General features: G+C 45.7%; 1 protein-coding gene across 1 annotated transcript; it reads right to left on the bottom strand.

The window, feature by feature from the left end:
* Positions 1-267: 267 nt before the first annotated feature.
* LOC125759862 (uncharacterized) lies at positions 268-1,009 on the bottom strand. The gene is made up of 2 exons (XM_049419291.1): positions 696-1,009; positions 268-616 (listed from the first exon to the last, which is right to left on the bottom strand). Exons 1-2 carry the CDS (start codon positions 980-982, stop codon positions 268-270), a joined length of 636 nt encoding a protein of 211 aa, XP_049275248.1. The 5' UTR covers positions 983-1,009.
* Between the last annotated feature and the right edge of the window lie 13,745 nt (positions 1,010-14,754).

Here is a 14,754-nt window from a genome sequence, read left to right as displayed (position 1 = left end):
TTGAATGCATTTAGTTGGTGATGTTCTGGCGTATCTGAAACGCTCGTTTGCTTCAAACGTGCACAGCAATGTAGCAAAGCCGGCAAACAGCCTAAGTGTTCTTACATTGAAGACAAAGTGAAAGGAAAAGAAGTGAAATTTTTTAAACGCAGTAAGCATGTTTAATGAACTCTTTCTGTGAGTGCAGTGTCGTCGTAAGCATCTATGTCAGAAATGGGTTGCTTCCTAGGAAGTGAGCACGTTTTTTGCACGCTAGCGCACAGAAAGTCACGGTCGCACGCCAGCATGCTTTTGCTGCCATGGGATGGCACCGTGCACGCTTACAAAATAATCGCAGTACAGATCCCGTGTGGCTGCTGCGGATCTAGTGTAGTTGTGGCCAACAGGTGGCTGCAGACTCATCAGTGCAGTGCCATCGCAGCCACTCTTTTCCTGCTCTTGTGCAGTTACGTCATCGTAGCACTGGGACATGTAGATGGCGTCGTCCCGAAGAAAGTTGTGAAGCACACAGCATGCCATCACGATGTAGTCCACATTCTTTGGCAGCAAGTTGATGGCGCGGCGTAAAATTCGGAACCTAGAAACCATTACACCGAAAGTGTTCTCCGCACAACTCCTAGAAGGAAATGAAAAAGTCCAGTTTGCATTACAATGTTTCAGTGCTTTGCTGTAAAGCTGATAATAACGGCAGTTACCTTGCCCTGCTGAGCCTGTAGTTGAAAATTCGCTTCTCACTACCCAGTTGTCGTCCCGAGTAGGGCTTGAGGAAGTCCTGCCGTAGCTGAAAAGCGTCGTCTCCTACAAATACGTGTGGTGCCTGTGTGTTTGTGCCGGGCAGGGTCTCTGGGGCGGGAAGGCCAAGTTTGCCATTTTCGAGGCACTTGCCAAACCGTGACAAGCTAAGCGTGCCCCCATCGCTCTGACGACCAAATGCTCCAACATCCACAACGACAAACTTGAGGTCGCTGTCACAGACGGCCATCAAAACGATGGAGAAGGTTCCCTGTAATGCCAAAGTGCTGCGTTGTATAATCCTTACCACACAATGTAAAAAGTAAGCACCAGTACCTTGTAATTGTAGTACAAGCTGCCCGAGTTTGGCGGGGCCTGTATTTGTACATGCTTCCCGTCGACTGCTCCAACACAGTTGGGAAAGTTGCACTTTGCCTGGAAGCCATTTGCAACAGTTTTCCATGTTTCACTCGTTGGTGCCTGATGGTGAGAAGGGTGCATTAGTTGCTGAAAATTGCAACAAATGACACAAGGCAGAAGTGACATGTTCAACTGCTACTTAGCATTAAATGCACATTTGTATGTGCAATGCATGTTAGGCACTCTAAAGCAGAATCCTGTGAGCGTATGCACGTGAAGGAATTGTGTGACACGCCATTGTTGACAGTGGGGTTTGCATGTTGTGTGACATTTGATTTGATTTCATTGATTTAGCACTGCACATGTGATTGGAGGGGAAGGGAAAAGCCATTTAGGAATAGCTTGAGGCTCACTTGCCCACCCAAATAATGGAGTGAGAAGTGAAGTTAATCACAAATGTGAGTTTTTTTATTGCGCACACAGGACACGCTAAAGTAGGACAACACCAGTAAGTGTGTGTCACAATAATGTGTCACAAAAGTATACTTGTTCCTCTGGTTCATATATAAGAAAAGCTGTCATCCAGCAGTTCAGAAGGCTACCCATAAATGCTAATGATTGCCACTAAAAGTGGATAATCTATATGATGATGTGTGAATTATCCTTCTGTGACTTCATGGCATAAATACCCACTGCATGTGCAATACATACCTTTAGGTATAGGGGCTGCAGAGTGCTCCACAACAGCCTGCTTGTAGAGTGCACTATAGAGCTGACAGTAGAAATTCCTACCCGGAATTCTAGTGCCACATCTTGCATATACATGCCTGAGGCCAAGTACCTAAAAAAAGAAGTTCAGCTCTATTTACTGCAGTAACGTGAGACAATCTCAAATGGTCCATGCTGTGCATGCACAACAGAACCCCTTCATAACAAAGCTGGCATGACAAAACATGCATTCGGTCTACTCATATTGTTACTAGCACGCACAACTAGCACGCACAGTCAGCATCAGTGAAAAGGTGTACTTCGTTGTGCCAGCATTATTCTGCATTACCTGCAGTTAATGAAAACAATTTGACCTAATGAAGATAGTGAGAGAAGGCCTTGAACTAAAATAAGTCGCAGCTAGTGGAGCAATGATTTGCTTGTTAATAACTATGCATATTCTAGATTGAACCAGCTAAAAAATAAGAGCTGTTTGCTTGTCCACAAATATTGCAACCGTGCAAAAGTTTGACTACATTGCTTTATAATTCAGCTATGAGATGTCCAGTTCCATTGCATTTACACGCAATGAGGTCAGTTACTGAAAGTCATTTTACACAACAGCGCAAATACCTGTGCAAAAGACATACCTGATAGTGATTGCAAGCCTTGCACGTGACGGGATTGGCTCACGGACTGCATGGAGCTTCGTGAGATGCTCTTCCAAAAGGGCATGAAGCTGCTCAAATTTTTCAGCTGACATCCTGTAGTACTTTTTAAAGTACTCTTGGTCACCAGAAATGAGCAAGGGCATCTGAATGAAACAGAGGAGAAGATATTTGTATATTGGCATGAGTCAGTGACACTGACTAGCTCTTTCTCTCTCAGTGTGTGTGTGCGTGTGTGTGTGTGTGTGTGAGGCATTATTTTATACAGGCATGGATCAGTGACAGACTCTCTCTCAGTGTGTGTGTGTGTGTGTGTGTGTGTGTGTGTGTGTGTGTGTGTGTGTGTGTGTGTGTGTGTGTGTGTGTGTGTCACAGAGCGTCCAATACTCACCACTGTGTGAAACTCGGACTCCTGTATGCGGTTCATCCAAATAGGGCGTGTCCACCAGCGCCTCGTGCTGATCATCTGCGAGAGCAGTTTCTTCTTCTCCAGAAGAAGCAACTCCTGCAGCTTGAAGTGGAAATGCTGCGACACAGGTGCATGCGAAGGCAGGTCTGCGTCTTCGTAGTCATTTTCAAGTTCAGCTGGACTGTTGGGATTACTTAGCGAGAGCAACATCTTCTTCTCCAACAACAAGAGATGTTCATATTGAAGGAGTTCCGTAAATGTACGAGCTGCCATTCCGATCGAAGAGGAAAACTCGCAAAGACAGACGTGCGACAGTGTTGACGTGCGAGTGAAAATGTTTATTTTGGTGGCATCTGTGTATACGTGAAAAAAAAAAAGAAAACGGGACACGCATACACATGAAGGCACAAGAAATATTTGGTTTGGACGTGGTCACTGCGTCCACACGATACCACAATTCAAAAGGTGGCGCGCGTCGTCCGTCGTCATGACAACGTCGTGAGCTAGCGCCGTATTAACGCACACACACATAAAACGACAGCAATAAGCTAAGATGTGATCACTAATGCGCGCGTAAAAAGTAAAAAATCAATAACAGCAGCTAGAATTACATGTGCGACGTTTTATTTGTGGGTTGAGGGAGTATGATATTGCGCTCCCAGTGTGCGAAACTGCCACAACGCGTTCTCATCTTGCGTACATGCGAGTCGTCTGCTACCGAAAAACGTTTGCTGCTGCCTTCTTTTTCAAGATGTCGCGCGCGTCCTTCAACGAGTTGTTGATAGAAGAAGTGGCAAAGCGGCCGGTTCTGTGGGACATTACTCTGAACGAGTACAGAAAAACAACGAGTAAACCTGCGCTATGGGAAGAGATCCAAGAAGCGCTGCAAGTCGTCGAGCCCAATGGTATGTTCTCTTATTAAATCATCTCAACCTTGTAACGACATAACAGCTGTTAAGCTAGGTTAAATTGCCTGTTAGACAACCGATCTGTTTGTACATGTTTTTTTAGTTGAGGACGTTTTCTTTTTATTTATGAGGTGTTATCGCGCGCGCTCGACATCCGTGCACTGTCTCCTTTATGTTCGTCTTTCGCGCCCTAAATTTTTATCCCAAGACAGATAATAAAACGAATGCTGTAGCGGGCCGAAACCGTTAAGTATCATACTCCAAATACATTGCATAATCACACGTCTGTTCCGTATTTCCGCGTTTGTGCTAATAATTGTTTGCGCCAGTGTTTTCAATAAGTCGATCAGCGCTCGCAAAAAATGTTTTCGGAATTTTCAGCACGCGCGATGGTATCGCAAACACAACACCCTCAGTCGCGTCTCTCATTTATGTTGTGTAACGTTGGTCCGAGCTAGCTGGGATAAACATCAATAAATATGACCATGGGCGTCCGGAGGGGGGTGCAAGGGGGGGGGGGGGGCGGCTGCCCCCCCCTAGAATTTCGGATAATATCTTTCTATGCAGTAGCAATAAGCTGCACACGTTCGTTAGCACATAAAAGGTCCCCACATCCGTGTGAAACGGCCTTCAGGGTTGCCAGCCAACTTTGCACGTTATTACATATATTATTGACTAACCTTGCCGGTCAAGTCACGGTAGTGAACCCCTCCCCTCCCCCCCCCTCCATAGATGCACCCCCCTGGAAAAATTTCTGCGGACGCCCTTGAATATGACGCATGTCTAAACTGTGACAAAGGTCACCTAAAAAAATGCTTATACGTAGCGGCTTTCACGATGCATTTTCACAGCACACATGCTCCAGTAATGTTGCGCCGCCCTCATTCTTCAGTTCTGCATGCTTTCTTGCCTATTGTTCACCAAGTTAAAAAACAAACTAGGTCTTGCTCTGTGCAACCACGAAATCTGACTGAACTGACTATTAAGTTGTTTCCAATAATAATGTAAGCAGAACCATTGCAGCTTAAAGATTTGTGATGTCCATACTTTTTCCTATTGCCTTCACTTATTAGTTACCATTGAAGAGCTCCAGAATCGGTGGAAGAACCTGAAGGACACATACCGGAAAAAACTGAAGGAGTTGAAAGACCAGACGAGAAGTGGCTCAGCCGCCAAACCTAAAGGAAGGGCATGGCCCTACATGGAGCGTATGCGGTTCATGTTCGACATGCTCGAACCACGCCAGTAAGAATCACTTAATAAAAGTGCATGCTTTCAGGCACAGCCTCTTTTTAATAAAGACTGCTAAATGTGCAGGAGCCACACCAGCTTCGATACAACAGAACACCAGGAGTTGCGGGAGGAGACCTCCTTGGCCTACAATGACGCTGACTTCGATGACCAATCGCAGGACTTATTTCAGGACATTTTTAGAGCACCTGCTGCCACACCTGTTCCCACGCCGGCTGCCACACCAGTTTCCACGCCTGCTCCCATGCCTGGATCTGCATCTGCACCCACACCCGCTCCAACATCTGCACCTGTACCTACACCTGCACCCACGCCTGCTACTTCTCAGCAACCCAAGTCTTCAAGGAAGAGGAAAAGGGTGGAAAAAGAGCTGGAAGGGGTAGACAAAGAACTAGCAGCGGTTAGAAATGCCCTATCTGCATTTCAGCCGATCTCCGACGCAGCTCACTTTCTGCTTTCCTTAGAGCCTGCAATGAAAGAGGCACCTAAACACATGCAGCACCACATGCGTATGGAATTGCTTAACATTGTGTCGTCATATAGTCGAGGCCAATATCCAGATTTGCTCATTCAAAGAGTTCACCCAAACACCGATGACTTTATGTGTTAACAGGATGATGACTCTACAGCCTCAGCTGTACCACCGACCTGCTACAATTAAAAAATTAAAGGGGCACTTAATTTTAACGAAGCGAATCTCGGCTTTAGCTTTATATTTCGGGAACTTTTTCATATTGCATTGTGAGATCTTGTGAGCTGGCTCATTAATGGCGAAAGCTTTTGGCGATCATTTTGTACGGTTTCAGCCCTGTACCTTTCATTGTTATTTTGCATTTAAGAACCGAATTTTACACCAGGGCGTAAAATGAAACGTTCCTTTTATCGAAAAAAAAACATGACAGTGAAATCTGGAACGTTCTATCCACTCCGTATTAGCATTAACCACTAGCTCCAAGGATGGTTACCTGCAACTGTCTCACAAGAAAAAAAAAACATTCTCCTAACATGTCATGTGCCGCACGAAAGACTTGACAATTCATCCTTTTTTCCTTAATTGTATATCAACACTTTTTCAACGTTGAGGTTCACACTACTTGGAAGGGATTTCACTATAACCTGAGAAAATTTCACTGCGACTGGTCATATATTTCTCCGGAAAAGATTATTAAAGTTTGGAAAATTTTAAAGAACTGATCGCCATGAAAATGCGCCTTTATGTTTGAAAACATGTACGGAAAGTGCTCACAGCACACACCAGTGACTACGCTACAAAAGCATTACTGCTGCGAAGTTTTGCAATCAAGGTTTCTCAAAATGGTTGTGATTGAATTTATTTCACCGATCTATCCATATTTCATATAAAAATATGCATACTTGCAGAAACCATGAGGAAAAACATGTAAATAAGTCATTGCATCTGTCAGAGGGCGTGTTTTTGGTGCCATTTTTAGGTGGCTTCAAGCACTGGTACATGCCTGTCAATGCATAGTTTTGTGCCTCAAAGTGTGCATTATTTTCTACTGATGCACTAAAAAAATCACCTTTTTTGCAGACCTACCCTGCCACACCCCTTTTGTCATTTCAGCTCATATTATTTTTTCAAAAAATTGAAACGATTAACTCTCTTACAACAGCTAGAGCACTAGAATCATGCCAACATTGATGTTTTCGGTTATATTTTTTTGTTCCAAGATATGTTCCTACAAGACGTCCGAAAGTGAGCTTCTACGAAACCCACATTTTTGCGTTCTGCAATAAATATATGTTATTTATTGAGCATGTCGAGAGCAGATTCACTTGCTTGGCACACATAAACATACATGTTATCATTGTCTTGTGTGATGTATTATTGCAAGAAACACAACGAAACAATAGTGACATGCAGAAGTGCGGTTGCAGCACTGAAATGCTGAATGAGACAAGCAAGACATCATTTAGAGAGGGTGAGTAGTTTGTGGGATCTTGCGACCAGTGATTGGGTATGTGCAGTGACGTGACACCCGCGCAAAGAGATACATCCTGCTACAGCCTGAAACAATTTTACGAAAGTGTCATAACTTGCACGGAGCGTGTGCCAAGACGTCTTCCCTGCATTTTTTTCGCAGAAAAAAAAAAAGACTGAACATGCTCGCAAAGCATACATACGTTACCACTACTCTTGAGTGCTCATTGGAGTATTCTGGTGAGTGATATGTACTTGAATTACTACGCACTATCCTGCCAAACAATTCAACTGGCCCATGCTGCGTAAATAAAGTTTTCTGCTACTACTAGAACACACTGTTAGATTACATTACTTAGTTCAGTCATATGCTGTAACTGTTGCAGCTTGAGCTAGACTAAAAGAATACTTGGGGCAACTTTAACACTTTGCATGACAGCAATCTCCTTGGATCATTCTAATGATTACAAGGAGCAGTAAATGTATATACTTTATTACACCATTTCATTTCAGTTAGCTTTTTCTACAAAAAACTACATTCTTTCTTGTTCCATATTTCCATATCAAATCATGCAAAATGTTTAATTTTCAAGTTAGGTCTCACCATACAATCGCCACACTTCATCAACTATTGTACACACGGAAGTGGACAGTGGGACTTCATTGTTAAAAGATGGTGTCTCCACATCATGGTTCTATTTCTTGACCGCATGAACACTTGTTTGGAAACGTGTCGAAGTTCAACAAGAAACCTCCAATTACTGCAAATTCGTGGGCCACAAATTTGCATTCCGGGTACAAGGGAACAATTATTAAGCCCCCTGTTTCATTAACCGTCCATGAAGCAGAAGCGTAACTATTCTATCCATAAAGCACAACAGCAAGCACCTCACCATGCAATGCAAGCCTAGGTAGCTGTTAAAACACAATTATCACGATAGCTTTGCATAACAACACAATGCAAGAAAAAATGACACAGCTTGTGCTTCCAGTACTGTAACTAAATCATGTGGGAGCGTTATAATCATTTACAAATATGAAGTGGTTTCAGGGAAAATGTTAGGTGGCCTGATGTCATACATCTAACAAAACGTATGAATGTCTGCAGAAAAACTAGTAGCAGTAACTTATTTCCATCATTTAGGGTACATACATGTATTTGCACATAATTCGATTATTTCAAACAAGTGGCACAACTGCTCCAGCTTAGAGAACAACATATCCATTTAAAAATGTTTCCCTAGCCACTGCTCCAAGAGGTTGTGCTACTCCAAAACGAGGCCCAGATGCTAAAATCAAGCGACTTCAGTCAATCAGATCAATGTATGGCGTGTGTTTGACATTAAATCGCTCACTCCTATTTTTCTTTAGTTTGCACACCACTATTCATTGACCCTTACCGACCCCTTCAGGTTTATATGAAGGAGGGTGTGGGAGGCACCAACAAACACTACAGTCATCATTTCTTTTACAAGTGCAAACAAGAACAAAATAATAACACTGTTCATGCTTGCAGTCGAAGGGCACAACAAGAAAGCACAACTGGTAACACAACTCGAATTATAAGATAACGTGTATTACAATGCTCCACGTCATAATTTCGTCCAATAGAGGGCTGAATAAATAGCACCATCACAAAATAAAAAGGACGCTTGAACACACGTGATTGCAGCACCTCGTGATTTTGTCGTGTCACTTCTTACGTTTCGAAGATATTCGAAATGAACTTCAATTTTCACATCACATTTGACGATGGCAGACCCAGGCTATCGCTAGGGCTGACAATCACGATGACATTGCATTCCACATCCTGTATACACACACTCAAAAAACACGCATGACATTTTCGGCTTCGCAGACGTCGGCTTGCGGTTTCATGCTAGCAGCAACGTGCGGAAAGAATGTAGCGGATGCAGGCAGTGCTTATGGGCAAAGTACACGCACTATTCCTTTTAAACTTGCGCACAAGCATGGGTATCATTAAAGCTCCTCCATGCGTTTTCCGCCGGCTTGGTAGTTGACACGACGGAGGTGCCTTAGGTATCATCACACACGAACACGAAAACTTCGCACACAACTGTTACAGTGCCTAGAATGCCGCGAACTGTACAGCTATGGGTATGGGCATGGGTATGGGACAGCATGGTATGGGACAGCTGTGTACGTCCGCCATGTCTTCTTGTACTGAAATGCGAAAGCCGCTGTTGCGCACTTCAGATTTATATATTTATGGAAAGCGTTTACAAATTACAAAACACGCGTAGTCTTTGCTGTCGTTCATAAAAACTCAACAATGTCGTAATGCACAAATTTTTACATTACGTTTGAAAAATTACGTTATGTCTGTCACATAGAACGTCCGCAAGCAACCTCGCTCGCCGCGCCAGTCGCAGAGCGAAAATCGCGGACCGTTCGCAGTCCATGTGAAACGAAACCGCCATTAGCGGCGGTTGCGGCGAGAGCGAACAGAGCGAACCGAGCGATTATCGTCGCTGCAATCGCGGCATGTGAAACAGCCTTTAGTCTTCAAGCTTAGCAAGACGGCTTATCGCAGACCCGTAGTAGAGTACATAATATTTTAAATCAAATAACGTGTGCTTGGTAAAGTTGGTATATTCCGTTTTAGCATCTAATGCACAAGACAAGGACTGAGTGAAAATAGACGAAAACAGCGCATGTCCTTGTCGGTTGTCACTTGGTGCTTGTCCTTTTGTTGTGCATTAGATACTGTAAACACACTACAGTAAGATATCACTCGAACGAACGTCGGTTAAACGAACATTCAGTTGTACAAACCTTTTTTTTTTAATCTTCCACGGAAGCGCCATTGAACCAAATGTTAGCTCACTTCAGTTTAACGAAATTCAGTGCACAGCGCAAATCAGTTCGACTAACATTTTCTGCGACATCATCCAGTGCCTTCCCGATTATGATGACAATTTGAACAAGTAGGGAGGCACTTTTTGTAGCACTGTTTTACCGTCGCCTGCGCGGTCAGCACCGCCAACGGTGGGCCACCAGAGCGAATAGCGGAGGCCACGATTTTACGTTAACACGATTACCACTTGACGACAAGTGGGCCTAATTGACATTGAATTCGATCGGATGCGTACATAACTTCGAAGCCGGCCAGATTGACATTTGCAGCGACAGCTGTAGCCTGAATGCTACAACCGCGTGCTGATTATCGTAGTTCCAAGCGGTAGCGCGTGTCCCTGGATAGAAAATTAGAACTTTTGCGTAGAAGCACTGTTGCTCTTCGAGAAACTGAAGTCATTTTCTGCCGACCAGACCAGGCTGTTGTGCCGGAGAAGTTTTACGAGAGCTTGGACACAGTAACTATATTTGTGAGCACTGCAGTCTAAGGGCACTGCTGCAGCCAAAGGTTACTACTTTCTTTACAAAATCCTCAGGAGGCATAAATTAATATGCAAATGGTAAGCATGACAAAAACAGGTTGAAGTTTCGCTTCAATACCTTACATTTCCTTCAGCTTGTGATTACAAGGTATAACACAGCTCTTCCAGTTCACCGAACTTTCCCTTTAACAAACCTTCTCCTGAGGTCCCCTCAAGTTCGTTCACGTGAAGTTTCACTGTATTTGGTTTATCATTTTATTGCGATAACAATTATATAGACACCCTCGGTGGGACGTCACTGTCGCCGTCATGTACAGGATATATATTTGTATGTATATAAGAAAAAGCCGCAAAAATTACACCATCTCCCGCTAAAGGGAACCATGTGTGCATGCGAAGCAGCGGGGACATGGTTTGCTTGAGCTGGAGATGGTGTACTTTTGTTTTTAGAAGCTGGCTCACCAGGTTCTTAAGCTGAGGCGAAGTCCCGCGCCGTAAGCTGCATCAATCCATTCAAAGCGTCGTGGAACGCGAAGATGAACGCTGCGCGCGTCGTGTCTTCCCTCTAGTCTGGCCGTTTATTCTCACAGGGCGAGCGGGGAACGTCGTCGACGGGCGCGCAAGAGGGGGGGAGCGTAGGATAGGAGAGAGAGGGGGAGGGCACGCGCATACGCAGTGAGGTGTGTGGACGCGAAGGAAGGGATGGACAAAGCCCCCGCCTTAAGCTGCTGCGCATCTAATAAAATAACTAAACAATTTCCCGAGCGCCACCAGGGATTCCAACCTGTGACCCCTCGCTACGCAGCGCGCGCGTCAGACAGTTCTGCCACGCGCCATATGTCGTGTAGCATATTCGCGGCGAGCCATTTATATACACCATTTACCGCTTGCCATAGAGTTTCATGGCATTCTAGAGGTCTAGAATTCAACTAGACGTGAGGAAGGAACGGCAGAAACTGATACGCAAGAAGCCGATTAATGAACTAGCACTGCGAGGGAAAGTACAGGAATTCAGAGTTTCACTTCAGAATAGGTACGCGGCTTTAACCGAGGAAACCGACCTTAGCGTTGACGCAATGAATGATAATCTGACTAGTATCATTAAGGAGTGTGCAGTCGAAGTCGGGGGTACAGTCGTTAGACAGGACACTGGTAAGCTATCCCAAGAGACGAAAAACCTCATTAAGAAACGTCAAGCTATGAAAGCCTCAAATGCAACAGACAAAATATAGCTGGCGGAGCTTTCGAAGTTGATCAATAGGCGTAAAGTAGTCGACATAAGAAAGTATAATATGGAGAGAATTGAGCATGCTCTAAAGAACGGAAGAAGCCTCAAAGCTACGAAGACAAAACTGTGCATAGGCAAAAATCAGATGTATGCGTTAAGGGACAAGGATGGCAAGGTCACAACCAATATGGATAGAATAGTTGAGATAGCGGAAGAGTTCTACAGAGATCTGTACAGCAGCCGAGACAGTCAGGATGATAACGTAAGAAGCAGTAATATCCCAGAGGAATCTGACATCCCACCAGTATTAACAGGAGAAGTAAAGAAAGCCCTAAAGGGAATGCAAAGAGGCAAAACCGCTGGTGAGGATCAGGTAACATCAGACCTGTTGAAAGACGGTGGAGAGATTATGGTAGAGAAACTGGCCACCCTGTATACGAAGTGTCTCTCGACAGGGAGGATACCAGAATCTTGGAAGAATGCCAACATCATCTTGATCCATAAGAAAGGGGACGTCAAGGACCTGAAAAATTACAGGCCCATCAGCTTACTGTCCGTTGTCTACAAGCTATTCACAAAAGTAATTGCTAACAGAATTAATACGACATTAGAGTTTAATCATCCAAGGGACCAGGCAGGATTTCGTACAGGCTTCTCAACAATAGACCATATTCATACTATCAATCAGGTGATAGAGAAATGCGCGGAATAAAACCAACCCCTATACATAGCCTTCATAGATTACGAGAAGGCATTTGATTCGGTGGAGACATCAGCAGTCATGCAAGCACTGCGGAATCAGGGCATCGACGAAGCCTATATAAACATAATGGAAGAAATCTACAGCGCATCCACAGCCACTATAGTCCTTCATAAAGAAAGCGACAGAATCCCAATAAAGAAGGGCGTACGACAGGGAGACACGATCTCTCCAATGCTATTCACCGCGTGTTTACAGGAGGTTTTCAGGGCCCTAGATTGGGAAGAATTAGGGATAAGAGTTAATGGAGAGTATCTCAGTAACCTGCGCTTCGCTGATGACATTGCATTGATGAGTAACGCGGGAGACGAATTACAGCTCATGATTACTGAACTGGATACGGAAAGTAGAAGAGTAGGTCTGAAAATTAATATGCATAAAACTAAAGTAATGTGGAACAATCTTGGCAGAGAACAGCGCTTCGCGATAGGTGGCGAGACGCTGGAAGTTGTAAAGGAGTACGTCTACTTAGGACAGGTAGTAACCGCGGAGCCGAACCATGAGAGTGAAATAACTAGAAGAATAAGGATGGGATGGGGCTCATTCGGCAAGCATTATCAAATCATGAATGGTAGTCTACCACTATCTCTCAAGAGGAAGGTATATAACAGCTGCATCTTACCGGTACTTACCTACGGAGCAGAAACCTGGAGACTTACAAAGAGGGTTCAACTTAAATTGAGGACGACGCAGCGAGCGATGGAAAGGAAAATGATAGGTGTAACCTTAAGAGACAGGAAGAGAGCAGAGTGGGTCAGGGAACAAACGGGGGTTAAGGATATCATAGTTGAAATCAAGAAGAAGAAATGGATATGGGTCGGGCACGTAGCACGTCGGCAGGATAACCGGTGCTCATTAAGGGTAACTGACTGGATTCCAAGAGAGGGCAAACGCGTAAGGGGAAGACAGAAAATTAGGTGGGTAGATGAGATTAAGAAGTTTGTAGGTATAACGTGGCAACAGAAAGCACAGGACCGGGTTGATTGGCGGAACATGGGAGAGGCCTTTGCCCTGCAGTGGGCGTAGACAGGCTGATGATGATGATGATGATGATGATGATAGAGTTTCATACTAAAAAAAAATTACACCATTCCCCGCTAAAGGGGACCATCACGCGATGCGAAGCCGGAGTACTTGCACAATCCGGTACCGTTGGCCTTCGTTGGGCATGCTACCGACCTTGCGTCGTGGAACGCGAAGAGGAACGCTACGTGCGTCGTGTCTTCCCTCTAGCCTGGCCGTTAATTCTCAACATGGCGGCGGCTTCCCCACCAACGCGGGTGGCTGCGTCCAAGATGTCTACTCGGGCTCGTCAGCGAGCCTCCAGGACGGCGTTCGCGGCCAAGATCAGCCTGCTTCCAAGCCTCAAGTTGGCCCTTGTTTTCGTTCCGGCAAGTTAGGGCATTTGGCGACTTACAGAAATTGTCCGGCCAAAAACAAAATTTGCCAATTTTGCCGTATCAAGGGCATATCGCGGCAGTCTGCCGTAAGCGACGAGCGTCGGTACAGGAAGTTGCCCCCGTTCAAGACCGTGCCTCCGGCACTGCCACAGTCATATCCGTGCAAGCTGCGCCGACTAGCCCAAGGGACTTGCGTATCCCTGTCGTCGTCGGAGGACATAGCCACATGTCACTGTTGGTGGACACCGGAGCCACTGCATCATTAATGACCAAGAAGGACTTCGACATGCTTTTCGCTTCGAAGCATCGCCTGCTGCGAGCGTCAGTTCACTTGAACAATTTTTCGAAGCACCGCATACCGGTCCTGGGCTACTTCCGCACAGACTTGCACCACCATGGCAAGCGGGCCTTTGTCACCTTCTACGTAACAGCACGCGGCACTTCACTGCTGACGCTCGACGACATCCAGCAGTTGGGACTCCTGATCGACGGCGCAACGTTGACGTGTCGTCTGGCTACACCAGTTTCCTCGCAGCTTCCTGTAGGTGTGCCTCCGGGGTTCGAGCACCTGCCTGGCCGGGCCAAGAGGCGGCAGCACATCATGCCAGTGCCTGCCAAGCTGCGTCGGCTGCCTTTGGCGCTGCGGCAGCAGGACGCCAGCGAGCTGCACCGGCTCCAGGACGACGACGCCGGCGGCCGCGGTCGACGGCCGCATTCAAGATTGCACATAAGCAACCACGTGTTGCCTGCGCAGGCCATTCGCGATGGCCCTGCTGTCCAGTGCCACTCTGCACCTGCTGAAGCGCAACCTCAAATTCCTGCAGCCCAGGATCGCCACTTGGGGCCTCGGGAGGAGAGTCCTGGGCATTCTTCCTCCCCGCCGGCAAATGTGCAGCAAACAATCAACGACCGCTTAAGGACGCAATTTCTGCCAGGGGGAGAGGATGTTGTGTCGTACGACCCCTCGTGGCACGCGGAAACACCAGTGCAGTAAAGGTCCCTGTACATGCCACTTGGTGGAGCTGGGTC

The sequence above is a fragment of the Rhipicephalus sanguineus genome, chromosome 9, assembly GCF_013339695.2.
Source record: "Rhipicephalus sanguineus isolate Rsan-2018 chromosome 9, BIME_Rsan_1.4, whole genome shotgun sequence".
Lineage (NCBI taxonomy): Eukaryota > Metazoa > Arthropoda > Arachnida > Ixodida > Ixodidae > Rhipicephalus > Rhipicephalus sanguineus.
This window is presented reverse-complemented; position numbering and strand designations above follow the sequence as displayed.